This window comes from Sardina pilchardus, chromosome 5 (assembly GCF_963854185.1).
Source record: "Sardina pilchardus chromosome 5, fSarPil1.1, whole genome shotgun sequence".
Taxonomy (NCBI): Eukaryota; Metazoa; Chordata; class Actinopteri; order Clupeiformes; family Clupeidae; genus Sardina; species Sardina pilchardus.
Genome location: NC_084998.1, coordinates 5,070,870 through 5,098,694, shown reverse-complemented (window position 1 = coordinate 5,098,694; position 27,825 = coordinate 5,070,870). Strand labels below are relative to the sequence as shown.

The 27,825-nt window shown below is 46.5% G+C and overlaps 1 protein-coding gene across 1 annotated transcript in view; it reads right to left on the bottom strand.

The window, feature by feature from the left end:
- The window catches only part of fstl4 (follistatin-like 4), a 114,993-nt gene that overhangs the window by 1,841 nt on the left and 85,327 nt on the right, over positions 1 to 27,825 (bottom strand). The window contains exons 6-13 of the mRNA XM_062535820.1: positions 13,184 to 13,350; positions 9,719 to 9,839; positions 8,666 to 8,827; positions 6,755 to 6,889; positions 5,472 to 5,498; positions 4,440 to 4,558; positions 3,373 to 3,522; positions 2,456 to 2,563 (exon numbers count right to left, since the gene is read on the bottom strand). Of these exons, the coding sequence (XP_062391804.1) occupies positions 2,456 to 2,563; positions 3,373 to 3,522; positions 4,440 to 4,558; positions 5,472 to 5,498; positions 6,755 to 6,889; positions 8,666 to 8,827; positions 9,719 to 9,839; positions 13,184 to 13,350 (989 nt within the window). The remainder of the gene's footprint in view (positions 1 to 2,455; positions 2,564 to 3,372; positions 3,523 to 4,439; positions 4,559 to 5,471; positions 5,499 to 6,754; positions 6,890 to 8,665; positions 8,828 to 9,718; positions 9,840 to 13,183; positions 13,351 to 27,825) is intronic.

The following is a 27,825-nucleotide window of genomic DNA, read 5'->3' as shown; positions in this document are numbered from 1 at the left end:
AGCACAGCTCGGGGAGACAGAGAGAGCAGATCAGCCGCCCTTTTAGGTTTTAGGAAATAAAAAAATGTAAAACGGTACAAAACCACGGGTCACAGGGGAGCGGCGTTTAGGTTTGCCTTTTAAACGCTTCTAGATGAGAGATCCTGAAAGCGCAGGCCTCGCGGCGCCCGAGGAGACGCTTCTCTTTTGATGGATCTTTTTTTTCGGCGGCGGCGGCGTCTCCTTCATGGTTCCACCCAAGAGCTGTTCTTAAAGGCTCCGGGGCCGCGTCTCCTTCATGGTTCCACCCAAGAGCTCTTCTTAAAGGCTCCGGGGCGGCGTTCCTTCATGGTTCCACCCAAGAGCTGTTCTTAAAGGCTCCGGGGCCGCGTCTCCTTCATGGTTCCACCCAAGAGCTCTTCTTAAAGGCTCCGGGGCGGCGTTCCTTCATGGTTCCACCCAAGAGCTCTTCTTAAAGGCTCCGGGGCGGCCGTGCTGTGGCCCCGCTGTAGCCGCAGTGCAGCTCTACACGCCGCCAGAACCCCAAACACTTCTAATGCCGTCTGAGCGAGTCGCGCGGGTCCCTGTAGACGAGCCACACGCCCGCCCGCCCGCCATCCGTCAAGTTAAGCTTTTTTTTGTGTGCGTTTTTAAGCTTCGGCTCACACGGGGGTCTGACGGCGGGGCTTGTTTCAGAGCAGACGATGGCAGCTCGCAGCCGCACATAACAGTGGTATCAATATCACCATTTGTAAGAGGCCGAGTGTTTTGCGGTGAAGTGCGAGCTCTTGAACCCGACGATACCGCCTGCCCCTGCGCTGTTCCGATGAATTAGTCATAGCGTCGGGGACGCCGGGCGTCGCACGGTAAACAGATCGCAGCGCTCGCGACTCGCTCGCCTTGCCTTTTCAGAGCCGTCATTTAGTCTCCCGGGGACTCATCTCTTGAAATAACAAACGGATGCTGTTTGGCGTGCCAGGCCGATAAGGAGAGTAAACTTTCCCCACTCATCCTCCTCCTTATCCAAACAGTAAAGGGCCACTCACTAGCCAGAAGCTGCGGCAGTAGGCGAGGAAAGGAAAGGAAAGGCTTTAGCCCCCCCAAGTTCACCACCCCACCCCCACCCCCCCTCCTCTTTTCATTTGTTTAATCTAATGAATTGACAATCACATTCCGAGCGTTTACACATCGAGCGATTAAAATGAAGAGGTATTTGATGCGTCCGCTCCTCAGAACCGCCCACTAGCCCGTGGCGAGGCTGAATCTCCGCTGCGCAGGTCAATTACGGCCTTCTCCAAATGATAATGGCATTATCAAGCCATTTATTTGTGGTGTGATCCATGCGCCCTCTGCTCTAATATGTGGCTTCCCCAAAATTGCTTTCTAGCATTTTTTTGAGGGATTCGTGCGCCAGCGGTAATTATTCATTACGGTGGAGTATTCGGCAGGAAATGAGATGTGCGAGAGGCCGCCGCTGAACGGGGGCCGTCTTAATGTGCCAAAGGTACGCAGGAGGGATTTCTTACCGCCGCTTTTCAGGAGAGAAATTAAAAGCGAGTGGTATAATCACTTCTCTTCTTCGACGAGGGCGGTGCGGCGGTGGCGGTGGCGTTTGCGGGAGTGCTAGCGGTGGTGGCGGCAGCTCCTTTTCTCTCTCTCTCTCTCGCTCGCCGGGCTCGGCTCGGTGCGGCTCGGTGCGGTGCGGTGCGGAGCAGAGCGTCACACTTGAGCGGTCTGGAGCGAAACACATTAGGATGGCGCCGGGAACAGATACCTGACAGTGGCGGCGATACATTCCCCTGCTAATAAGACGGGGCCTCCGCCGCAATGAGCTCACAGGCTGCACACCTCTCGCGCCGGCCCTAATGGGATTCTCTCTTTCTCTCTCTCTCTCTCTCTCTCTCTCTCTCTCTCTCTCTCTCTCTCTCTCTCTTTTTCTCTCTCCTCTGAAAGGAGAGTGGGTAATGAATGTTGTGTCTGTCACTCTCTCCCACGACAATTTAGCCATTATGCACCGTGTGGATGGGCGTCCGCTCGGCTCTCCTGTGCTTGTTTTCATGGGGGGGTGATGTGGGGGGGGGGGTGGGGGTTGGAGGGCTTCAAGCTGTGTTCTCATGTTTACCCAGCAGTCAGGCTCGGGAGCAGTGGTCCCTGGGCAGAGTAAAACCCATCCACACCTACCTAGGATTTCCACACCCATCTGGAGAAATCTCCATCCTACGGGCTTCAGTCACATCAACTGAAGCCTATTTTGAAAACAGATTTTTCAAACAAACAAACACACACACACTCTCTCTCACACACACACACACACACACATGACTACATAACACTGACTCACACATATACACACACTCACACACACACACACACACACACACACACACACACACACACACACACACACACACATACACACACACACACACACACACACACACACACACACACACACACGCACGCATGCATCATGTACCTGCAATGTGGGATGAGACTTCTGCAGGTCACCCCAGCTCAGTACCCAGACTTGGTCGTGGGACTTGTCATAGAACAGCTTGACAGGCACTGGGTCTGTGTCCACTGCCTAAGAGGTGATAGAGGAGGACAAGGACACACACACACACACACACACACACACACACACACACACACACACACACACACACACACACACACACACACATATACAGAGAGAGAGAGAGAGAGAGAGAGAGAGAGAGAGAGAGAGAGAGAAATAAAGACAGTGGGTCAAACTGTAGTCTGTACCCTGTACCCATGGCACAGTGCTAGTAAATGGCCACCACAGTCCGCAGTAATCGTGCTCTTGCAGCTGTGTGCGCAGGGTGGACACAGACAGAGTTCCAGTGACGTCAAGCAGAGGAGCTTATAGCAATAATAACAGTGAGACAGCCATCTGTTTTACACAGATCAGCCAGCGCCTCTGACAGCCGTGCCTTAATGCCATGCAGTAGGGCTGGCTTTTGACCCCGTAACTGTCAATCAACTAGTTTATAAACCATTAAATCAGGCATGTGAATGACTGCTGCCTTCCACCGTGCAATAAAAGTGTAGTGGCACAACAACACATATTGCAATAAAATTAAGAAATGATAAATCATGAATAAATATGAGAGTGAGAAAGCGTGAGAGAGAGAGAGAGAGAGAGAGAGAGAGAGCATTTAAATCTTTACAGTGTTTTTTCTTCTGCCCTCTGACTCATTTCACCCCCCCCCTCTCTCTCTCTTTTTCTCTCTCACACAGTATTTGCTAAAAGGCTTTTCGTTTGCACATGACAAACTCGAGTGCGGATTGACATCTCTGAGGATAAGACAGTGTTCTATGAGGAGGAGGAGGAGGAGGAGGAGGAGGAGGAGGAGGAGGATTAGTCCGCACCTGGACGACTTTCTGGGCTTGCGTGTCGATGATCAGCAGGCGGTTGTGGAGGGGCTGCGTGGCGTAGATGTACTTGTCGCGGACGTTGAGGGCGGACGCCCAGACGCAGTGCTGGGGGGTGATGCCCTCGCTTTTGGGGCACATCTCTTCCTGTCAGAGGGAAGCACCACGCGCTCATTAACGCTCTTGTGGCACGGCAGCCATGACACACACAACCATACCATGAAGGGTGACCTTTAGATAAATCTCTCCAAATCATGTGGACTTGCAGGTATAAGAAAAAAAATATATTGTGTGTGACAAGTATTAAGATTCCCTTGGGAATGGAAGACTTATTATTCGGTATTTAGAGCCTTTGTGTCTCTCAAAGCACCATACGATGTGCTCAAATGTCTTATTTTACTGTCATAGAAGAGTAAAGAAACCAAAAAAAATATGAAAATTGTCTAAATAGTTTGGCATTTATTTCTAAAGGGGTTCATTTCAGTGATATTGATGAGTTCATTTTAAGAGGACAATGTGTCTCAGGGCAGATTACACCCTTGTACACCATATGGGTCAGGAGAATGCAGCTAACAGCATCAACACACTAACACATGGCTTATTGAGTTTCTATCGATCTCTAAATTCACTTACACAAGCTTGTGAGACGTAATACCTCCAAGGTAGAATCCCAACGGGGGCATCCCCCCAGTGTTTTACACCATCCACCAGGGCCAACTACTGCACCAGGGCTCTTAACGCTTCACACTACCGCATCTCTCCGGAATACTGCCGCATATGAAGGCAGAGCTCATTGCTCAAGATTATATATGAGTGAGCTGAAGTGAATTGAATTTAATGAAGCGTAATTATACCGAATTGAATTTTGTCTAATGAAAATAAATGGATTTGAATAGATTTAATTCAGGGCTAATGCACATGTCTTTGAGAAGAGATCCACATAGTGAACAACATATCCTCACAATATTTCACATCTCCTCATAATACTGTATGTCTAAGGTGTTAATTAAGGTTGCAGCAGTACCATACCAGTGAATACTAGCATGGATGTCCGATGGACTTACGTAGCTGGCCACGATCCTCTCGGAGCGCTTTATGCGCCTGCGTATCTCGCACTCTCCGGGCTGCAGTATGGTCACCCCTTCATCGGAGAACACGTAGAACATGTTCCCCACGCTCAGCCCTGTCAGAGAGAACCGACGGAGAAAAAAGAACACATGTCACCTCTTCAAGCAAACTCAAAAGCAGAGCACTCAAAAAAGAGAACAAAAAAAACAACAGCCCAACGTGAACGCCCTCGTCAAAAAGACAGTCTGAGACAGGGGCTGAAGATAAATCAGAACACGTCGTCGTCTATCACCTCTCCGAGAATCCCCGCTAATTAGAACACATGCCACACTTCATCACGACGAGAGGGCAGCGGAGTTGCCACGTTGTCAGAAAAGCACAAACAGGTAGCCAATCAGCCGCTCTCCTGTAATATATGTGGCGTTATACACGGGCGTCGTGGCGCCAGCGCTGTGCTTAGTGAAGTATTAAGACACATCCCGCACACACAGATGTCTTAATGTGTTTAGCTGTCACAAACTCCAACGAGCGCACGTCAGTTTCGGCTCTCCTGATGCGTGGAAGGGCAGAATAGCGGGCAAAAAAAAACAAAACAAAAAGTTGGAGAGAATGGAAATGACACCCAGAGCTCCATAAAACTTTGTTTTATCAGTACTTGAGTTCTGTGTAATTACCCACTAAGGTTTAAGATAATTTTGTATTACTTACACCAAGGAACCCCAGGCTTGTTTTTTTTTTTTTTTATAAAGGGTGTGATAAAATTGCGCATTTCTTTTGGCAAATTTTCCAGCTGAAAGGATTTCATTTACTTCATATATTCAAGCAATTGCTCTTGAAATCCAACAGATACAACAATATGAAAAAGGCAATCCCCACAAGTGAAGATGGGCACTGGGAAAGGAAAGACTCAACGGAGAGAGCACACGAGTGCCTACAGTAAGTTACAGCAATACCATGAGAACAATCCACAGGCATAAAAGCAAAACAGTCATTTATTATGCCAATGGCAAGGGAACATTTATCCATACCTTCCTCCCGCCAGAGTATATTTGCAACTGCAGCAATGTCAGCACCAAGAAGGAACACAAGAAAGAAATACAGCATTTTTTAGAGAACAAGAAAGAAAATGATGTTTACATGCATGCTTTATTAACATCTGAATTTTGTGTTGAACACAAAAACATGAGGCAAAGACATCAAGATCAGCTCATATCGAACTTAGTTAGGTCAGATCAGGTCAAAAGTGTCTTTATGCATTAGTGAGCTTTATACAGATATCTTACAGCCGAGCTCCATCATTGGAATGTTGAGGTAAGAAACAGATAAATAATCAGCTTCATGCTAGAACACCCCAGAGAGCGCTACCCGCTAGTTTAAATTGCCGTATTAAAACTGTTGAAGGCTGTATTCAAATGACACATGATAAAACATCTAAAACGTTTCGCAGAAAGGGTAGCATATTTGAACTTCCTAAATCTCAGATTATAGTCTGTCTTAACAAACCTCTTGCTGTGCAATCATTCCTTGCAGCTTGATAGAGCACATCTAAATGGTCAATAAGGTAACATAGATGTTGCCAAGAACAGATAAAAGATTGGTTCCAGGGGACCTGGGCTTGATCCAGGGCTTGCCTCATCAGTGACTAGATTAAACAGACCATAAATGTAGCCTGAAGGTGACCAACTCTCAGAGGCCTTTAACAGCTACTGTAAAACTCTCTGCAATACTGAAGGTTAAAGAGTTAAAGGTAGAGTCTGTATGTCTGCCAATAGGCTGCTGGTATTTGAGCTCAGCAGCCAATGAAATGTCTCCCTTCACTTCGGTGTTGAAATGGTTTATGGCTCTGTCCAAACTATTGCTTGCGTCCCATTTACACAGTCAAGAAAGTGCACAAATATCAGATTTTGTTGACAACTAACAACAGTGGACTGTGAGAAAATAGCTGACTTTGACAGAAAGGGTGTTGGATTACAATCACAGACTAGCGATTTGGATTTCGCCCTGCAGCTCAGGCTGGAAACCTGCACATCTATCTCTCCTGCTTCCTGCATCTTCTGGGTCCAATCACAAACTAGCTTATCCAAAAGGCGCACCTGGATCGTTGGTCTGATTGGTTGAAGGACTATCCAAACGCATACAGAGTCATTTGAACTATGCCCATTGATCACACCTCTTGTGCAGTAGAATTCAGATTGTACAGATTCCCCAGACTAATGTTCAATCTTAAAAGATTGAGCTTAATATAGCCGCAGACTAATCGCAGACTGCACCTTTAACATATTTTGAGAGGGATGTGGAGCGTTCCACCTACGTGTCTTTCGAGCAGAGTCCTCCACAAACAGTGAGGAGATGTCCTCGTCCACACCCACTTCATTCTTTGCTATGCAGGTGTAGGCCCCCGTGTCCTCGTAGCGCACGCTGCCGATGTGAAGCTCGCTGCCGTTCGCTGGAGCAGGGGGAAAAGGAAAGGGAAAAGAAGACAGCAGAACAGTCACTTCTAAAGGAATTAGGAAACTCTTCCATCCAGACGACTACAATGCTGAAGTCGCTCTACACTCTGAGAAGTTGGCGAGGTAGGTTTTTTTTTTTGCGCCAAAAGTTTCCTGTGTGTATCACAACCCCCAGGCTGTCTACATGCATGACACTTCCATGAATGTGCTGTGCTCGGGAGAGGCGCTATGTATGTATCAGATTGAGTCTGATATGGAAGGGGGTTGGGGAATGGGGAGTGTATGTGTGTGTGTGTGTGTGTGTGTGTGTGTGTGTGTGTGTGTGTGAGAGGGGGAGGGGGGCGATGCTGAGATAGGATATAATCAAAGCCCCTGGTGCCTGCACTCCTTTTGTGATGTGCAGCATGCTCTCAGATCTCCCCGCCCCAGTTCTGCGCTACCTTGATCACGACACACAGCACAATCTTCACAACGCATCCACTCACTGAAGGACACGCCAGCACACCGACTGCACTTTTCACAGGTGGTGTCAAAGATCACGCGCAGGTCTCCCCCTCTCCCTCCCTCTCTTCCTCCCTCTCTTCCTCCCTCCATCCCTCTCTCCCTCCGTCTCTTGTGCTTCACCTTGCTCCTCTCATCTTGATCTCACCCTATCAGTCTGGTGCCTTTGATCCCCGCTCTTGATCTCCATCTACACTATCTAGGCCCAGGATGCTGACTGGGAGCTGGATGGATGGCTTCCAACTTCCTGGATAGGACAGGCATGACTGACTGAGCCTTGGCTCCCACACTAATCAAACATTCCCTGGCCTATTACCTGTGTTCACAGGGATGGAGACCGTTTTTTAATACAAAATCGTAATTAGTGACTGATTGCAAATGACCAGAATTCATCAAAATAAAAATGAATGCACAGGATTGCTATAAAAAAGGGTAATTATCTGATTACTGAATGTTTGATTGATTGGCTGATTGAATGTTGCACAAAACTGCCTCTCTCAGATTACATTATTCAAATAATAATGAAATAAGGAAATGAAATCATGGGAGAATAAAAATGCATTGGCTACCATAGAGTTTAAAGTTTTAAAGCAATGCCATGTGATCACTGATTTATATGTGCATAAAAGTACACGCTTTAGAAGTGCATTTCCCCCTGTTGCGCACATGTCTGTACTCAGTGACATTATACAAAAGTGATTGTTCAGGCTCAGATGGAATTTCTGATGGAGTAAATTAGAGAGAGAAAATAATAATTCAAAACTGCATATCCAAGTGTACCTGGAGGAAAGCTAACATAAGCCTTCTGTAAATATCAGTGAAAATATGCGGCCATATTGTGACCCAATCAGAGCTAGAGTGTGAAGAGGCTCCTGAAAAGTACAGATTCCCTGAGAACTGTGTGTGTGAGTGCTCAGACAGTACATGCTACAGTACCTCACTGCCTGCCTATGCATTCCCACCACACTGTTGCCATCTCATCAGCATGTTCCCATAGCCAATGTGAGTGCAATCAGTTGGTCAAATCAAGGTGCAACGGGAAATAATCGGCCTTCATTTGTGTTTCCTTTACGTGAGGGTGGTCCCACAGGACTTTAAACATATACCTCTGTGTGCTTGGACACATAATGGCCCAATCTGACAGTCTGATGTGCTGCCCTGAACAAATCACTCCCCCTTCTGGATGATAACGTCTTCAGGCAATCAGAAGGGAGAGCTGTTTCGGTAGGGAGGGGAGGGGAGGGGAGAGGAGAGGGGGTGGTCTGATTTACCGACGAGCGAGAGCTGCTTGGTGGCCCGCGGCTGGAGGTCGACGCCGTTCTTCAGCCAGGTGATCTTGGGGTTGGGGATGCCCTCCGCGTGGCAGTACAGGCTGGCCGCCACCCCGGGCTCCTGGGCCTGGGTCTCGGGGTACACCAGAATCACCGGGGGCACTAGAACGGAGCAACAGAGGTGGGGGGGGGGGGGGGGGGGGAAGAAAAACAGGAAGAACGTACAGTTTTATAATTCTGTTTTTAAAACAACAATGAATATATAAAAAACACACGTTAAAAAATTTCAACTTTTCTTGAGACAAAGCCTGAGCCTGAGTGTTTACTCATTTTGCAGGTGTGGCAGTCTGTCTGTGCGAGCCGAACGTGGCCGGCTGGGTAATTGTGTGGGAAGATAACCTGCTGCCTGGCGACAGTGCGGCTCACGTTCGCCGCGACGCGAGCCTGTCCCCTCCGCAGCTGTAGCTGTATCGTTTTTCAATTAGCCACAATCCCCCGTGAAAAAGCATAACAATCATGTATATTGTTCCAGTTAATTGAAAATGTTTTCCTGCTATTTTTCCTCTGCCTATCTGACAGCAGTGAAACAAAGCTCTGAAATTGGATTATTATCTTTGATTCAGTGCGGCACTGGTGGTTCTCACGAGGTGCTTATTGAAGACCAAGCATTGGTAATCACACCGTTCAGTAAAAAATAAAAAATAAAAAGAAGTCTTATGCAAATGGATTTCTGAAGCTATGCGCTTTGAAAACTGCAGACAACATGTCCCCTATTTTGCTGCCACTGGTTATTTGATGCTGCTGTAATGGCTCCTCTGCAGTTGGATTGAAATAAACAAGTCATACATGGCTGAATACAAATGTCTTGTTGATTCCCTCAGCTATATGCACTTTTGATATTTTGCAAACCGCACTGTTCTCGGAACACGCACCTCGTGACTCGTGCGGCTTTGTCACGTAACTCGCGCAGACAGGTGACAGACCTAGTTCTTGTCTCCAGACAACAACGCTAGCAGGTGAATAGGAAGCGTTTAAACGTGCGTCTGTACTAACCATTCACCTGCAGGACATGGGTCTGACTCAGGTCCTCGTAACCGTACGCGTGGCAGCTGTAGTTGCCCATGTGAATGGTCGTCACCTTGGTGATGTACAGCGAGCCGTCATCGCCAAAGTCCTAATTTAAGGAGAGAGGAAGAGAGAGAGAGCGTGAGTGAGTGAGAGTGTGAGGGAGAGCAAGAGAGAAAGGGAAGGAGAGAGGCGGGAGAGAGGGGCAGAGGAGGAGAGGGAGAGGGAGAGAGGGAGAGAGAGATGGGGGGAGTAGGAGGAGAGAGGGAGGGAGAGAGAGAGAGAGAGAGAGAGAGGGAGAGAGAGAGAGAGGGACAGGGGGAGGGCAGGGGAGAGAGAGAGAGAGATGGGGGGTGTAGGAGGAGAGAGGGAGGGAGAGAGAGAGAGAGAGAGAGGGACAGGGGGAGGGCAGGGGAGAGCACCACAGGGAGCAGAGCCCCAACGTGTGCATCCCAAAGCCTGATAAATAGGAGGGGTTAAAAATACAACCAACATTAGGGTGATAAACGAGGCCGCTCACTGTTTTTCAGGATGCGCTGCTCACCCGGGGGTTGTGGCGCTGGCTTAGAGGGATTAAGACACTAAATAGCGTTGTCCCATAGGGACAGGAGAGGAGAGGAGAGGAGAGGAGAGGAGAGGAGAGGAGAGGAGAGGAGAGGAGGGGGGTGGAGAGGAGAGGAGAGGAGAGGAGAGGAGAGGAGAGGAGGGGGGTGGAGAGGAGAGGAGAGAGGAGAGGAGGGGAGGGGAGAGGAGAGGAGAGGAGAGGAGAGGAGGTGAGGGGGGAGAGAAGGGGAGGGGAGGAGAGAGGAGAGGAGGGGAGAGGAGAGGAGAGGAGAGGAGAGGAGAGGAGGAGAGGAGGGGAGGAGAGGGGAGGAGAGGAGGGGAGGGGAGGGGAGGGGAGGAGGAGAGGAGAGGAGAGGAGAGGAGAGGAGAGGAGAGGAGAGGAGAGGAGAGGAGAGGAGAGGAGAGGAGGTGAGGGGGGAGAGAAGGGGAGGGGAGGAGAGAGGAGAGGAGAGGAGAGGAGAGGAGAGGAGAGGAGAGGAGGAGAGGAGAGGAGAGGAGAGGAGGGGAGGAGAGGAGGGGAGGGGAGGGGAGGGGAGGAGGAGAGGAGAGGAGAGGAGTTGCTGAGGATGAGTGTGTCTGCACAGATGTGTTCACTAATGTCAAATGGATTGCAGGGCTTGATGTGCTCGCTGGCCTTTTGCTAAATCAATATTGGACCTATGGTGATGACTTCATTCTCATCAAGTGACAAGATCAAGTTCTGTGAGAGCAGACCAACAGGTTGGGCTTGTACAACAACAACAACAATAACAACAACATCAATAAACTGTGATACAAGAACCTGACACTAAACAAAATACAGATACAAAGTACAGCTATTTCATCATTATTAATAGCTTTATTCTACAGTATATTTATTTATGTTAACCACGCTCCAACATCCATGCTACCGTACCCACGCTCCAACAAAAACACATGAACATCGTCATCCAACAAGTGAATAAAAAGAAAAAAAAAACTGTTTGTTGAACTCCATGTGTTTCCTTTTGTGCAAGCGAGTTGAAAATCACTGTGATGGTTGGCACCTGGAAGACGTGCTAATTAAACGCGCCGCGGTCGTTAAAGCTGCCTGAAACGTGTTGAAACGCTATCGAGGTCAGAAGTGTTACAAATGGCTGTTCACAGCTTATGAATTATTTGTTCTACGCTGGGAATTATTTGCGCGTGATGATCAAGCTTTTCGATCTATTCTTTTGACCTGAAAAAAAAAAGCCTGCCAGAAATTCAGCGCTTCATCTGCTCTGCATCCAACTCCTTTCCCGTCTCGTCTCCCTGAAGTGCTACCCTGAGAGCAATCAGACTAAAAAAACATACACAACACAATTACTTTGGGCAGAATTGCTATTCAATATGTAAAATGCCCCAATTTAGCCGTAGACAAACAGGGCTGCACAGAGCAGGGGCTGACGGCTATATACGGAAGGTTAAAACAGAACATGGTTCTATTACGCCTGCACAGACTGAAATTCTATCATTCCTTAATATACTCATTGATTTTTAAAACAAGACCATTTTCATCCAAAATGGGTCATTTCGGAGTGTAACTACACCTTATCAGGGACAGTAAAATGGTGATTGAAGGTTGTAAACTCATTTGCACAAACTAGCTTTTGCTGAATGCTCGTTGTACCGTACCTTGCTTCTCTATGGAGCAGTGATGGGGGAGCTTTATACTGGCTACTGTGCAGGTGAACAAGCCTCAGTGGTTAGATTCCATATGCTGAGAGTTGCTAGTTGGTTTTGAAATGGTTTTGAAAGGCTGAGAAAAATGTCTCTGCTACTGATGCACTTGTATTTACTGAACACTAAAACTTCAATTTAGTGTCGTCCCATTGTGAGTTGAGGCTGTTGTTGCAAGACTTAACGGGCATTTCATTAACGTGCAATTAGAGATTTCTAATCAGTTGCTGGATAAACAAACCTACACTCTGTCAGCATTGCAGGTGAGCTAAATGCAAGTGCTCCATGGTTCATTAACTTCAGCCAATTCCCAACCACGCCATGCTGGGATCTACAAATCACCAGTTCCCCCTCTCTCTCTTTCTCTTTTTGAACATGGTTTGTGGTTTTTGAAAACAGCATGAGTGCTGCCTGAACTCCTGAGACCCAAATCATTTCATTATTTCCAATTACAACAAATGATCCACAGCAGACGTGAAAACAAGGCTAGTCGTTAATTGGAAAATGAAAGTGCACAGGAGAATGTGTTCATGATTGCCACCATTTGTATTTTTTCTTCCCTTGGTGCAGCTTTATCTCACTGTATTGATTATTTGTTTAAAATCAATGAGACAGAACCCCAACTGAGACTCCGCTCCTGTGCATTATCAAATATTCAAAGGCCGTCAAATGGAGAACAAAAAAAAGTCATTTCTGAATTATCTTTACTTCAAAGTGTACATGTTTAAAACTGATCCTTTCACCTTCAGAAATGCCCTCAAGTCCAAAGCAAACAAACGAATGAAAACTAACAAATGAAAAACAAAATCAACTTTCCAGTTAGGTGCTTTCCAAAACAACCTTTGTGTGTGAACATTCGATCATGCCCTTGAGTGATTTATGATGTGTCTGAACACTGGCACTACATCCTCTGTGTTGAACATGAACAGCTTAGAAGAGCGAGCTTAAACGGGAACTCACATTAATATGATGTGTCTGAACACTACATCCTCTGTGTTGAACATGAACAGCTTAGAAGAGCGAGCTTAAACGGGAACTCACATTAATATGATGTGTCTGAACACTACATCCTCTGTGTTGAACATGAACAGCTTAGAAGAGCGAGCTTAAACGGGAACTCACATTAATATGATGTGTCTGAACACTGGCACTACACCCTCTGTGTTGAACATGAACAGCTTAAAAGAGCGGGCTTAAACGGGAACTCACATTGATATCCTCCAGATCCAGGAAGTTCAGAATGATGCCGTTCCTTTTCCAGATGATTGGCGGCCGCAGAGTGCCCTGAATGGCACACGAGAGGACTGTGCTCAGGCCCACTGTTACCGTGGTGATGCTTAATCTCTTATCCTCTGGAAGACTCAGCTGAATGACCTCTGTTGACAAAAAAAAAAAGAAAAGAAAAGAAAAGCAGAGACGAGTTAGAGCGCGCCACAGCGTTGCAAATGTCCTATAATCTCGTCTAAAAACCTGAGGGACGACAATAGCACGCACAAGACCTCTACTAACTCTGCCCGCTATGACACACAAATTATGCCACTATGATCTAAGATGTGCGGAAAGGACCTTTAAAAGCAATTTAGGGATACAAACACGCTCATATAATACCTTATGACACTGAAAGGGCTTTCTGTCATCTGAATTTATCTGGTATAGGTCACCTCAATATATCTGCAATTGGTAGACAGAGGAAAAGCCCTCTCAGAACACACACTCCATGTTGAGGAGACATATATTATTAAGATCAACAACATTTCAATATTTCAACTCATATCACTTTTTAATGCACGCCAACAACCAATATCCCAATGAGCTCTGCAGGGCCCATAATGTATGTGATGAATATATGTGGTAGGAAACAGGGGGAGGTGGGTAAAGATGTCATAAATGCGACCGAGGGTCAATAGCAGCTGGGCGCTCTGAAAATACCATAACTGGTTCAATAAATAATGATCTCCGGCACCTGACAACCGTCTAAATGGTCGCACCTCTGTGTGCGGCAGAGTGGACATTCCATTCAATCATCAACACAGACAAGCCTAATGCGCTGAACACTTTCACACCAACCACATGAGTTTCCAGTTGCTTCGACCTTCTGTTGCTGTGCTGCGCTGTATGTGATTTGGGACATGCCTTTAGAGCAAGCACTGTGACACAGGCTTGTGCTTTTTTGTTGTTGTTCTTGAGTACCGTTAGAATGAGCAATCTAACACAAGTACCATGATCTCAATGGCAGACAGAAGAGATCCTATTTGGAATGGATGAAAGGAACATGGATTACTCCACCAGATATTCCTCCGGTGTTACTTCCTCTTCAGTGACATGGAGAAAACAATCCCCTATTGAATCATTTGCACAAAAGCACCTATTCAGATATAATCGAAGCTTGAGCAGTTCTCAATTAGTTGCGACGAGTCTTTTTCAAAGTACTGCTGTGGTGGGAAAAAGAGCATCAACACCTTTGCTTGAACAGATGTGATCTTGTGAAAAAAAGTTTTTTTTTCACCAAATTCTGATACGCTAAGACAACCTACTTTTGCTGCTTGAAGTCTGTGCTCCACCAAGCTCATCTAATTGCACTGAGAAAAGAACGGCAGCAGTGGTGACAGCCCACTCAGACACACAAACCGCAGGTAAAAGCACAATATCTCCAGATGCTATTGTGCTATTAAATGTTATAATTTAAGATAGGGCACTGTGGGTTTCTGTGTGTCTATGTGTGTGTGGGTGTGTGTGTGTGTGTGTGTGTGTGTGGGGGTGTGTGTGTGTGTGTGTGTGTGTGTGTGTGTGTGTGTGTGTGTGTGTGTGTGTGTGTGTGTGTGTGTGTGCGCAAGTCTACTCCACATGTGGATTCCTCTGAATGTTGAGATATGCTATGCAAAACATTGTGACAATTATCTGTAATTGCTGCCATTGATGGCAACTGACTGGATGCTATTTAAACATGCAAAACTAGCATAGTAATGAAAATATCAACATCTGAACTGAGAAACACTGATGTCGAGAAAACCTTCAGTGCATAACACTGTAGTCTACACCACTGCCAATGAGGCAAACCTGATCTAACATCTACAATGCCTTATAGCTCTGATTACAGGCCTCCTGTCAGACATCATGACTTAAACTGAGGCCGTACATTGTTTTTGAAATCACATAGGCCTATCCATTGAAGCCATTGAATTCAAAAACAAACATTTAACTGAGGCAGTTTGAGAACCAACTATCCATCGATAAATAAATTCGAAAACAAGAATCTAAGATCTCTCTCTGTTGTGGCAAATCTTTGATTTGACTCCCACTGGGCCGAGTGCAGTGCAGCATGGACTAAATGTCTCTGTGTGTGTGTGTGTGTGTGTGTGTGTGTGTGTGTGTGTGTGTGTGTGTGTGTGCGATTTGGAGGCGGCCGCAAGCTGAGGCGCCACCACTGCGCCTGTTTACCAGCCCGCTGCACTCGCCCTGGGCCTGGCCTCCTCCTCCTCCTCCTCCTCCTCCACCGAGAAGCGCCAACACATTACAAATCCTCTAACGGGGCCTGTCGCTTCCCTTGTTGGGTAAGCTTGACACGGCATTATCTATCTAATGACTCTCACATCCGCTCTCTCTCGCACGGCTCTTTTTCCAAAAATAGCCCTGTGTGCCCGTAATTGACTTTTCAAGGATTCGGCAAAATGATCGACCCATCACTGCTAAACGTTTTTTCTTTTTTTTTTCTCTCTCTCTCTCTTTTCTTCCGTCTGCCATTGCAAGCCGGGGCAGCGGTGTCACGTCTGGGCAGACAGGGGGCTAAATATGAATGCAGAGCACGCCGTCGCTCCCTCAGTGGGAAAAACTAACGGAAGCTTCTGACTGCGCCTCGGAGCCGAGCCTCCTCAGTATCTCCCCACCGCCACCTCCTCCTCCTCCTCCTCATCCTCCTCCTCCCCCTCTCACACCCACCCACGCTCCCTTCCTCATTACGCAGCCCCAGACGTGCTTAAATAAGACATCCCTCGAAAAAAAAAAAAAAACACAAAAGGAGGCGGACAAGAAAGAAAGAAAGAGGCTGGATGGCTGTAGGCAGAGGAGGGCCGAGGGAACGTGAGGGAAGCGAAGCGAACACGCGGAAATGAGGAATGTTGCATTAGCCATTCCGTCTGCTGGCGCGGCGAGGCTGCACCTTTCCCGCCGTAGATGCTAACGGCGCGCAGATGCTAACGGCGCGCAGATGCTAACGGCGCGCTGATGACGTTTTCAGTGTGTTGCTGCCGGAGACGCGCTGGCACGCCGCGTTGCATCAGCTGGCACGGCCGAGAAGGAGCCACGAAAACGGGCCACGTACGCGAGGAGACGGCTCTCGCTCGCTCGCCTAGCTCACAAACGTTGGATTCTATGCTTAACGGCATCCGCCGTACGTTTAGCTTAATTGTGGCCAACGCCAACTCCACCCTCACAGACTTAAGAATAAAATCCCTCAGATCCATGGCAATATGTCCGTGCATCTTAGTCTACATGAAGGAGAATGAGCTGAGATAATCCCAACTCATCAAGCAAAGGCTGGGGGCCGGCAAGATTATGTAAATATGGTCACAATGTATATGACATATTACCACGTCTATATAAAAGGCTAGTGACAGATAGGCAGAAGACGTTACTGGGGGGAATTTGCATTAAGCCGTCGGATAAAGGTCAACGGTGTCTGCGTTATGAACACTTGTTATTGTTAGAGTCCTGACAACCAGTGGCCTGCATAATTAGGACCATTTCTGTGGAGCCTCCCTCCCAGCTGTTAAGACAATGTAGCCTAATGAGAAAGGCCCCACAGAAGCAGCACTCGATGCTAAGGCGCGAAGCGTAAAACAGACAAGTCATTATATGTGTATACATTCACTCTGTTTTTAGAGTAGCTTCTGTTTTTATTATCCCAGAAACACTTTGGAAAACAGTGCTTGAGAGAATTACATTTTATTTCCCTCAATAGTTTCGATTTCAAATCCAATGACAGTTTTGCGGAATGGATACTGGAGCTGGATGTGTGTCTGTCTGAATGCATTTTTTAAACGTGAGGTTCTGCTGAGGAGATGAAACATTTGGAAGGAATACAATATACAGTACTGTGTATAATCTCACAAAAAAATGTGCAGAATTCCTCTTTCGAATACCATCAGAATCATAGAGTGGAGGTGCAATTGAAAACACTCCTTTTGGTGGCACGGCTCAGAGAAGCTATGGAATACACAAGGCTGCAAATCAAAAGAAATCCAAGCGCTCTTTAGATTAAATTAGAATCAAAGGGGCAGAAGAGAAAAAAAGCAGCCCTTCTCCGTGTTATTATCCTTGGTTGTTATGTGAGGAATATGACTGTCGTCAAGCTAGACTGGAAGCAATTCAGAGCGTGTGTGGAGACGGGCAATCAGCTGGGGTCTCATTAATCACTCTGAATAGAGCACCCTAATCTCCAGCAAAGGTGTGGGAGATTCTAAAGCCATTCTAAATACACAGACCGACTCGGCTCCACTCAAAATGATGCTGAAACACCGGCCACTGCGAGGAATAAGAATAAGGCTGTGCAGAGGCTGGTGAAAGGAAAGAATACCTGGAAGAGAGATTGAAATGATGAGGCCAAATCATTGAAATTATTATTTGACCACATGCTGTGTCTGTGCTAAATGAAAGGCTGTGAGTCTGAGATGATACCTTGTACACGCTCCTCTCGTGGGTTAATTTGCATGGCTCAGATCACACACACACACAGACACACAGACACACACACACACACACACACACACAAATACCTAACCTAACTTTAGTTCCACTATTTAAAGAACGTGTCATTTCTCTCCCAGTGGATCACATTAACCTGCTGGGAGACAAAAGGAAACGGCGTGATTAATTCCCCGCCTCGGGGTTGAGGGAATGTTTACTGAAACAGGTGCAGTCTGGAGCCCTGGCCATATTTAACCTGTAAATTATTTTAATATGACATGAAAGTCATATCTGTTTGTTTAAGCTACAGTATTAATGTTACAAATGAAAGGTCAAGTGACCCATTATAAATCCACTCAGCCATAAACAACAGTTTGTACACATGCGGTATGCTAGTTTATTTAATTATGGTCCAAAAAAATTAACCATAAAACTTGACCCAGATGCAGGTTATGTAATAAAGAAATAAACATGGCTATTATACCGGACAATTGACACGGCCTGATTTTTCTACTGAACAAGGGATGGGAAAATGGAAACACATTTAGCATCTGGCCAGCCTAGCATTTTAGTTTCTGCTCAAACAGCTACATGTAGTACTGTACACAATAGATACGATAGAGCAGGTAGAAGTGACATTCACAAGAGTGCACACTCCCACTTAGCCAAATGCAGTCCCTCACAATGTGAGCAAAAGTTAAACGAAACTTGGAAAACAAACCAACCAACAAACACCAACCAACCAACCAACCAACAATACTGTTAAAAACGCAACATCCAGGTGGAGGTAATAACAGCTAATATCAAGGAATACAGTATCTTGTTTTATAGCCTAGTGTAATGCTAACAGCTCTTGTTAGCCTGCCTAAAAATGATGGAATGTCTTCCAATCACCAGACCGATTCATTCATGAGCAAACAGTCAAATGCAAATATCTCACATACGGCATCTCAAAAATACTGAAACAGTGTTGAGACTTAGAGCTCTGGAATACATCATTTGTATCTAAAATACAATACGGTTTTGAAAATAAAGGGATTTTCAAGGCTGTACTATCAATCACGTAATCTGTGTACTACTGTAAACTCAAAGATCTGTGACTGGTCATAGTGATATTATGATACAGTATCAACTGAAGGGTAGACATAGTAATTAGACATAAGTTACTGTCTGTGCAACATATACATTTTCTATTGTTTTATTATTCAAACCTCTGCAACATTTGTGAAGAATATGCTGCTCCTCTTGCTGTTTTTTTTTTTTTTTTTAAATTCAGACAACAGATGAAGATGAATTAAATGAGCAAATGATTTGAGGGCCATTACCTGAAATGTCAAGACTGGGGTTTATCAATACCTGTGTATCAGGAGTAGAATATTTAATCAGGCAAAAGAATAATGGAAATTTTGGTACACCATGCTGGGTAAGCAAGTTCTCTAAAGTTTTCTGATAAACCTCAGAGTTTAATTCCCTGAAGGGACTTTGTACATTTAAAATCTTCGCTTTGTTTGGAGGTGTATGTGCTATGTCTTTGATGACTCACAAGTTCACTAAACTTGTGCAATTATCCACTGAGAAAGGCTTGGGGTCGTGAAGACGGCTGATGGTATCGAATAGCAGGAGCTGAGCCGGATTAGATTGCTGTTGTGCTTTTTATAATGACAGCTTGTCAGTGACAGCTCTTTAAATTGATGTGTAGAGCTGCTTGGCCCTGTCTCCAGAGTACTTGTGCCAAGAAAAGATCTTTTTTTTTTCATTTCTGCTTTTCTGAAATAAATGGTAGACCTTTTGTTGGTTCTGTGTAGTGATTGTTCGATTGCTCCTCAATTTACTCAATTTGTGGCGTCGTCGGAAGGATTACTTTCATCTTGCTTTAATTATGCTCATAAAACATATCCAAAAGTGTACATTTCAGTGAGAAATATAGTCACAGTGAGTTTCAGTGATTTTTAATTGCAATTAATAGAGAGAATAACAGGCCACTATATGTCTAAATGTAATAAGGGATTTTTACCATTTGTATTGTTGCTTTATTGTTGGCTGATGAATGGTGGTGGGGGCGCAATGTGGGCAAGCGGGTGTTGGTATTTTGTTATCTGTCCCTCTAGTTTCAGAGCACTGTCTCCAGTGACCTCTACGTGGGCGAAATGTTCTGTTCCGGAACCACACACGGATCTCGGGGGCAGATGAGGGGCTGCTGCGGAACTTATTTGGGTGGCCAGTGGGTGGGCCTTTGGACGCTGGCGTGGGATGCCCGCAGTGTAGGATATGGCAAGTCACGACTCGCTGACCTTACACTGGTACTCTGTGGACCGTCTGTCCTTATACTTTCCAACACCTACAACAACAAATGAGCTCGCTACTGTGCTGCTGTTGAGTCACTAAAGTTGGTCTCGTCAGCTGCAGCGTCCAGTCATCCAAATCATGTTCTGTTTAGCATGCTGTGAATACTAACTGCAGTATCGCATACAGTAGGGGGGCCTAACATAATCATGCCCATTATCACCACTGGGTACAGCGAGCTGAACCTGGGAAACATTGATATTCATAATGCCATTACTATGTTTTTCCCTGAAAAATGAAATATATATCCTCTGTTACAATGCAGCCAACAATTGGTGACTTGGCAAGCATTGTACTGTACTGTACTGCAATGTGAATGGATAATTAAAACAAAAACATTATGGGGTGACTAAGTGTACAGCTCCCAGTTTCAAAACAGCAAGAAACATTCATGATCAGGCCACTTAAAATAACATTTACAATCAACATGCTCAAAGACGCAGCAATTCATCAAACTGTCCATTACTTCATTGGTCAACCCTCTAAAGATCCTCCAAACTCACACAGGCTCACATGTACAGTATACACCATGGTAAGACATGACAGGATTTACACATGAGATGTTTAATAGTATGTAAATCCCATAGCCATAAATCCATCAATTGAGTCCACTCTCGCTGTAACACCGGAACTAAAATTGAATACTTAAGAATGACCTTGTATACAGTGCTTGTTGCAATCTATTTATATATTTTGACCTTGTTTATTTAGGCCTACTGCAAGGGGATCCAGCAGTGACATCAGGGACATAACGGCACTCAACGATAGGGACACCTATTTCCTTTTCTGATGATAAAGAAGCAAACCCTGTAAAAAAGGGAGAGATAAACTGTAATGACAGCTTTAGGGCGTTCCATTGACTTTGCTCTAATTCCTCTCGACCTGTTTCACTTCATCACGGTGATGACTGAGTGTTAACTTTACGGTGCTAATTATTTTTTAGGTGTCCTCTGCCTCCCCAGGGTCAATAAATGAGTGATTTATGCATGGTCAGAGCGGACTCTGTTATAAACATGTCATTAATTAAGATTGACGTAACCTTGCAGTGCAAGTTATGCGGACACATCGACAGGTCTGCTGTAGCTGCTCGTGGTCAGTGTTCCAAATCTGAATCAGTCGTCGATTATTTATAATTCAAAATAACAGATTATAAAATACCAACAACAACGAACATCGATCTGTTTTTTTTTTGAGTGTGTGTGTCTATTTTTGTGCCATTCAACTAAAGCAAGAGTTTTGCATAATCTTAGCCAGCACACGCATGCTGTGCATGAGACAGAACGTGACACAGATGTCAACCCTTTGGCCAAGTTATGGATTCCCTGTCTAGACAACTTTGGCCAGACGCACGTGGTTGCGGCTTTGGCGCTCGCTGTGACTGCGCCGGTCCACGTGACGACCGCCCGGCCCCCTTCGCCCCCCCTCGCCCCCCTCGCCGCAGATGGCAGAGCCGAGGCCTGGACCGGTCCAGCCTCTGAGTGGCGGCCGCAGCCGCTGTCTCGGCCACGGTCACGGTTTGCGGGGGCCAATGGCAGCGGACAAAAGACAGAAGAGGGAGAAAACAAGCGTAAATTCCTGCTGGCACAGCCAAGGCTGCTGGAGCGCAGCTGATGGTTTTAGTCACAGGGCAGCATGAGAGGAGAGGAGGAGAGAGGAGAGAGGAGGAGAGGAGAGAGGAGAGGAGAGGAGAGGAGAGGAGAGGAGAGGAGAGGAGAGGAGAGGAGAGGAGAGGAGAGGAGAGAGGAGGAGAGGAGAGGAGAGGAGAGGAGAGGAGAGGAGAGCAGAGGAGAGGAGAGGAGAGGAGAGCTCGGGTGGGGGAAGTCGTGGGTGTCAGACTGATGGAAATGTTGAGACGAGTTCAGCACTGGGGGGGAGAGGGGTGCTTTGGGGTGGAATGAGGTGACGGATATGAAGAGAAATCTATTTCCCTCCTTCTGTATCCAACCACCATGTTTAAAAAGCAGCCCGTGAGACATGCTGAGGCTGACACAGCCTTCAAATAGAGGGATGTTGTCATCTCCATACAAGAAGCCAGGGGAGTATTTTGGACTGTCCCAAAGATTTGTAACCAAAGTTATACAATTCCTTTAAAAAAAGATTATGACGTTAAAAATTCTAGAATCATGTATATAAAACTAAATCAGCTGCTATGTTGTTATAATTTCATAAAATGCAATTTTTCTGACAAAAGAATCAGACCATCCTTTTTCTTCTTACATTTATGCTTGATGAGAAGCTACAGGCACAAACTCAGCATCACTGTCACACTGACTGTTCATTTCCCTTTGGCCCCGAAGCAGTTTAATCAGCAGTAACAAGCCTCGCTTCCAGACATCCAGAGTGTGTGACTCAGCTGACCTCCAGCTAGAGAGCTTTAACACACCTCGAACTGCTTTTAATGTCCCTCTCTGGAGTACAATCAGCCCTTCATCTTCTCCAACAAGAACAATTTGGCAGTTACATTGTATGTTCTCAGCCGCAGAGGAGCGATGGGCGTAAATGGCGCGAGTTAAGTCGAGAACAACAGTCATCTAGCAGCACGACGTGTCGACACCCGGAGCAAAAATTATGGGTTTTACAATTAACAAATCCACAAGGGTGCAGTACACCACCCAGCCATGAGGAAAATTAAAATAAAATGGCTCTTAAAGGGTTCCCGAGGACAAGTTGATTAACTGAGATGAGAGCCTTGCCTCGGAGACATAAGTGATATATTAAAATGACGGACAAGATCCTGTGACGCCCTCATGCAGTTTTCAAATGTGGGAGCCATACTTTAGCAGGTCATTTGATCAACTACTGAGAACCTGATAGTGTCCCCTAGTGAGGCATACTGCAGCAAAGAGTTACAAAAAGTCTGAAACAACGGCGTACCAGCTCGGCGGCAAAATGTCAAAACGGTTTCAGCAACACATTTGAAAAGCACTTTGAACACCAACTTTCTCCACTCTGTCCTCATTCTTTATTGCCTTTGCTGTACCTGAACTCAAATCCACTTCTATTTGGAAGAAAGAAATGCTTGGGGATTTCTGTTTAAGCATCTCAGCAAAATCTCCCTTTACACAGGTACGCACCGCATTTTACAGTCACAATACAACATAATTAATGCTAGCACCTTCATCAGAGTCTGCATGGCCCTGGAGTGAACCCCACAGGTGCACCTGAAAGCACCGTGATTCACATGTGCACACCCAGCAGAAACCTGAAGCTCAGGCCTTGCTGTGTAGACAGGAACCTTTTCAAAGGAACACTAAACCAAAAGACCAGTTTTATCGTCCCCGAGAGAGCTATGCCCTCCCCTCCTCTCCTGCTATACCATCCCCCTGCCTCGTTCAAGTGCCTGTATATTCTAATCTGCTGCTCAGAAGCCTTAAGCGAAAGCTGAACTCTCCGCTTTGGTTTGCAACACTGGCCACCGAAGCGCAGAACACATCATGAACTAATTCAACATATTCATTTGCATCTCACAGATTAGAGATTACAGGGGGGCAATATAGACTTAAAGCTATATCACACTATTTCATGGTATTTTGGTGTCATGCTCCTGCCACTCTTGCACACACAGCAATCCAGAGTATTTTCATCTGTACTGTAGTTCCCCGATGGTGGAGAGAGCTGTGAAAGGGCACCCCTGTCTGTCTTCATGAAGCTTTTGAAGGCACAAATCTTCAACGGATACCTCCTTTATTAACACTTCTAACAACCCAGTATTTACTCTTCAAAATATTCTATAGATACCTCCTAACATCTGCTCTGCTCCCATATCTAACCCTGTCTTCCTCTAGCACACATTGACTATACTGCTTAGAACATCTGCACTCTTATCCTCCAGTAACAGTGACTGGAGTGCAGTGACTGCAGTAATTCCTACCTAAGGTGTCCTCTGCATTGTAGCTTGAAAGTTACACCTCATTTTGTAAGTTGCTTTGGACAAAAGTGTCCACTAAATGATTAAATGTAAACGTAAATAACATCATACCACTTCCTGTGCCTCACCATCATGGGCAGTATGGAACTATACACTATAATACTGTAAAGGCCCGTTCACACCAAGAATGATAACGATAACGATAACTATAAATAAATATCGCTCTCGTTAATATGAATGACAACGTTCAGACATGAACTATAACGATAACGACATGAAGAATGATATTGTTGTTGATAACTTTCAGAGCGATTTTGAGAACGATAAAAAGCTAACAGCCAATCAGAACCCATAATATTGTAGCCATCACAATCATTAACATGAGGAGAGACTTTTCTTATCGTTGGCCAGTGTGGACGCTTTTATCGTTATGGTTATAGTTATCATTATCTTTATCATTCTTGGTGAGAACGGCCCTTAACTGATTAAACTATATGGCAGTTCTCTACACAGAAGTTTTCTACAGCACTAGCCTACTCAACAGACTGCCAGATTGGGTTCCTGCCACAGTGAGTGCATGAGGGGGGGGGATTTTCGACTGGGGCAGCACCAAGCCATCCTCCCCACTGTGCCTCGTACTTCACAGCACACTGTGAGTCTGTGTGCCACCTGTTGTGCACCACTTTCTCATTTAGCTGCATTACCCTTTGTAGTGTACTATCAAATCACACAGTGTTCGACACTCCCACTCAGAAGCCTTGCATGGTAGCGATGCATTATAAATGAACATGCATATCATAAGAAGACTTTAAAAAGATCTAATGAGAGTGCTTTAGACTGCAGCACGATACTCTGATTGGATGTCTATGCATTATTTACATGATATCATTTTTTAGCTATTTATGTGCCTGATTCACATCCCTCTCATTTACGGTAAATATATGTAATGTGTAAATAAATGCAAATGAGATCATGTCTTGTCTCAGTCGGCTGCTTCACTCATCCGACTACAGCCGTAAAATAGCCGCTCTTTTTTTGGCGGCTCTAGAATGTTCTCTGACAAGACCGTTCTCTGTTGGTCATAAAAAATATCAAGCCTATTGGAAACCTGTGCAGCACCACCGTCAGAGGCATATAGGGCCATGTCAAAGGCCATCTGTTTGTAGAGAAAACCCTGCACTCCATTGAATCTCTGAGTTGATAAGGCAGCGTGTGATCCACGCCATTGCAGGTCTGCGAAAATACATTCTCGAATAAACAACTCCCTCCCGATTTGAACAAACAAATGCCTTTTTTTCCACACACTGAGGGTCAAAATGAAAAGAGGGACACTGGAAAAATGACATATTTTAGCTGCCAAAAACCCCACATCTGCACTTCACATGCCGGCCGACAGATCATACATCTCTGTTCCAACTACGAGGATAGCGTCACCACACCAATGGACGGAACGCACCGGCATGTGAGATGACCTGTCCACAAACGTATGGGTCCTTCACCACTGGTGAAATGGACTGTGGTCCATCTGTTGTACAGCTCATTAGGCCGCTGCTCTGCCTTTGGATAGTCTCTGGGCTACAGATCAATCACCATATACACAGGACACTATTTAGCATGAGAAGCCTAGCTGCCTGGCGCGCGGGGTAATAGCACTGGCCACCACGTCACCACGTCTCACGGCAGAAAGGCAATACGGGCACCCTGGCAGAACACACACATAGATCAGAGAGAGAGAGAGAGAGAGAGATTGGAAGGAAGAAGGTAAGGGAGAGAGAGATAGAGAGAGACAGAGAGGGAGAGAGACAGAGAGAGAGACAGAGAGAGAGATGGAGATGATATAAAGAGAGGGAGAGAGAGAGAGAGGGAGAGAGACAGAGAGAGATGGAGATGAGATATAGAGAGAAAGAGAGGGAGAGAGAGAGAGAGAGAGATAGAGAGAGAGATAGAGAGGGAGACAGAGAAAGAGAGAGATATGAGATAGAGAGAGAAAGAGAGAGCGCTAACAGCTAAAAGAGAGAGAAAGCTAAAAGCTAACAACAGAGTTCCTTCAACCCTCTGCTCTGCTCTGCAAGATGTTATCTCAGAGCTGGGGTCTGTAACACACACGAGTGCTGGGGGTTATGGGGACTTTCCTATACTACTCACGCTTCACTCCAGTCCATACTGATACATACATTCATTCACATTTTATATACATGACTCTTTTCCACATGTGTTTTTGTCTGAACGTTTGATTTATTTAGCATTAAGTGACCTCATATTAGTGGCCTATTATCGTTCGTTACTGGTTCTCATTTAGTAACAGCTACAGTATGCAAATTCTTTATGAATGAGTTCAACTTCACTACAACACTGTCTAGGTGTTATTACACAGTTACTACTTGTCAACTTCTTATCTTTCAAGTCCTCCTAGTGGGTGTTTGTATTTGGTGATTTCCGCACATTGACACGCCGATTTCAGTCCGCTTGCCTGTTTCTCCACATTTGTAGTGGACGTATGCGTATCTTTCCTGGCCACAGCATGACGAGAGGGGGGGAAAAACGCTGATCTCTCCGCGGAGCGGTTTTGGATGATAAGACGAGCGTCTCCATCGGACTCAGCTCCTCTCTTATCCCCCATTCCCCAGCTCCCGCACACACACACACACACACACACACACACACACACACACACACACACACACACACACACACACACACACACGTTTGAAGTCAGGCGAGGAGCAAGGGGTCTGCAGTAGGCTCAGAATCAATGGAGGCATGGTAATGAATTATTTCCTGGTTTCAGATGGAGTCTCGAGGAGAGATAAAAGCCGACCCCATGCTGCCGTGCTAACAGCAGCCGCCCCAGGAGCGCACCGCAGAACACGCCGGAGCTCAAGGACCTGCGCCGCTCGCTGTGGAAGGAATGCCGATCGGACGGTGCGGTGTGTGGTGATCGGACGGTGCGGTGTGTGGTGGTCGGACGGTGCGGTGTGGTGATCGGACGGTGCGGTGTGTGGTGATCGGACGGTGTGGTGTGTGGTGATCGGACGGTGTGGTGTGTGGTGATCGGACGATGTGGTGATTGGACGGTGTGGTGTGTGGTGATTGGACGGTGTGGTGTGTGGTGATCGGACGGTGTGGTGTGTGGTGATCGGACGGTGTGGTGATCGGACGGTGTGGTGTGTGGTGATCGGACGGTGTGGTGTGTGGTGATCGGACGGTGTGGTGAGCGGACGGTGTGGTGATTGGACGGTGTGGTGTGTGGTGATTGGACGGTGTGGTGTGTGGTGATCGGACGGTGTGGTGTGTGCCGATCGGACGGTGCGGTGATCGGACGGTGCGGTGTGTGGTGATCGGACGGTGCGGTGTGTGGTGGTGCGGTGTGTGGTGGTCGGACGGTGTGGTGATCGGAGGGTGTGGTGTGTGGTGATCGGACGGTGTGGTGATCGGACGGTGTGGTGTGTGGTGATCGGACGGTGCGGTGTGTGGTGGTGCGGTGTGTGGTGGTCGGACGGTGTGGTGTGTGGTGATCGGACGGTGTGGTGTGTGGTGATCGGACGGTGTGGTGTGTGGTGATCGGACGGTGTGGTGGTCGGACGGTGTGGTGTGTGGTGATCGGACGGTGCGGTGTGTGGTGGTGCGGTGTGTGGTGGTCGGACGGTGTGGTGTGTGGTGATCGGACGGTGTGGTGGTCGGACGGTGTGGTGTGTGGTGATCGGACGGTGTGGTGATCGGACGGTGTGGTGTGTGGTGATCGGACGGTGTGGTGTGTGGTGATCGGACGGTGTGGTGTGTGGTGATCGGACGGTGTGGTGTGTGGTGATCGGACGGTGTGTGGTGATCGGACGGTGTGGTGTGTGGTGTGTGGTGATCGGACGGTGTGGTGGTCGAACGGTGTGGTGATCGGACGGTGTGGTGTGTGGTGATCGGACGGTGTGGTGTGTGGTGATCGGACGGTGTGGTGATCGGACGG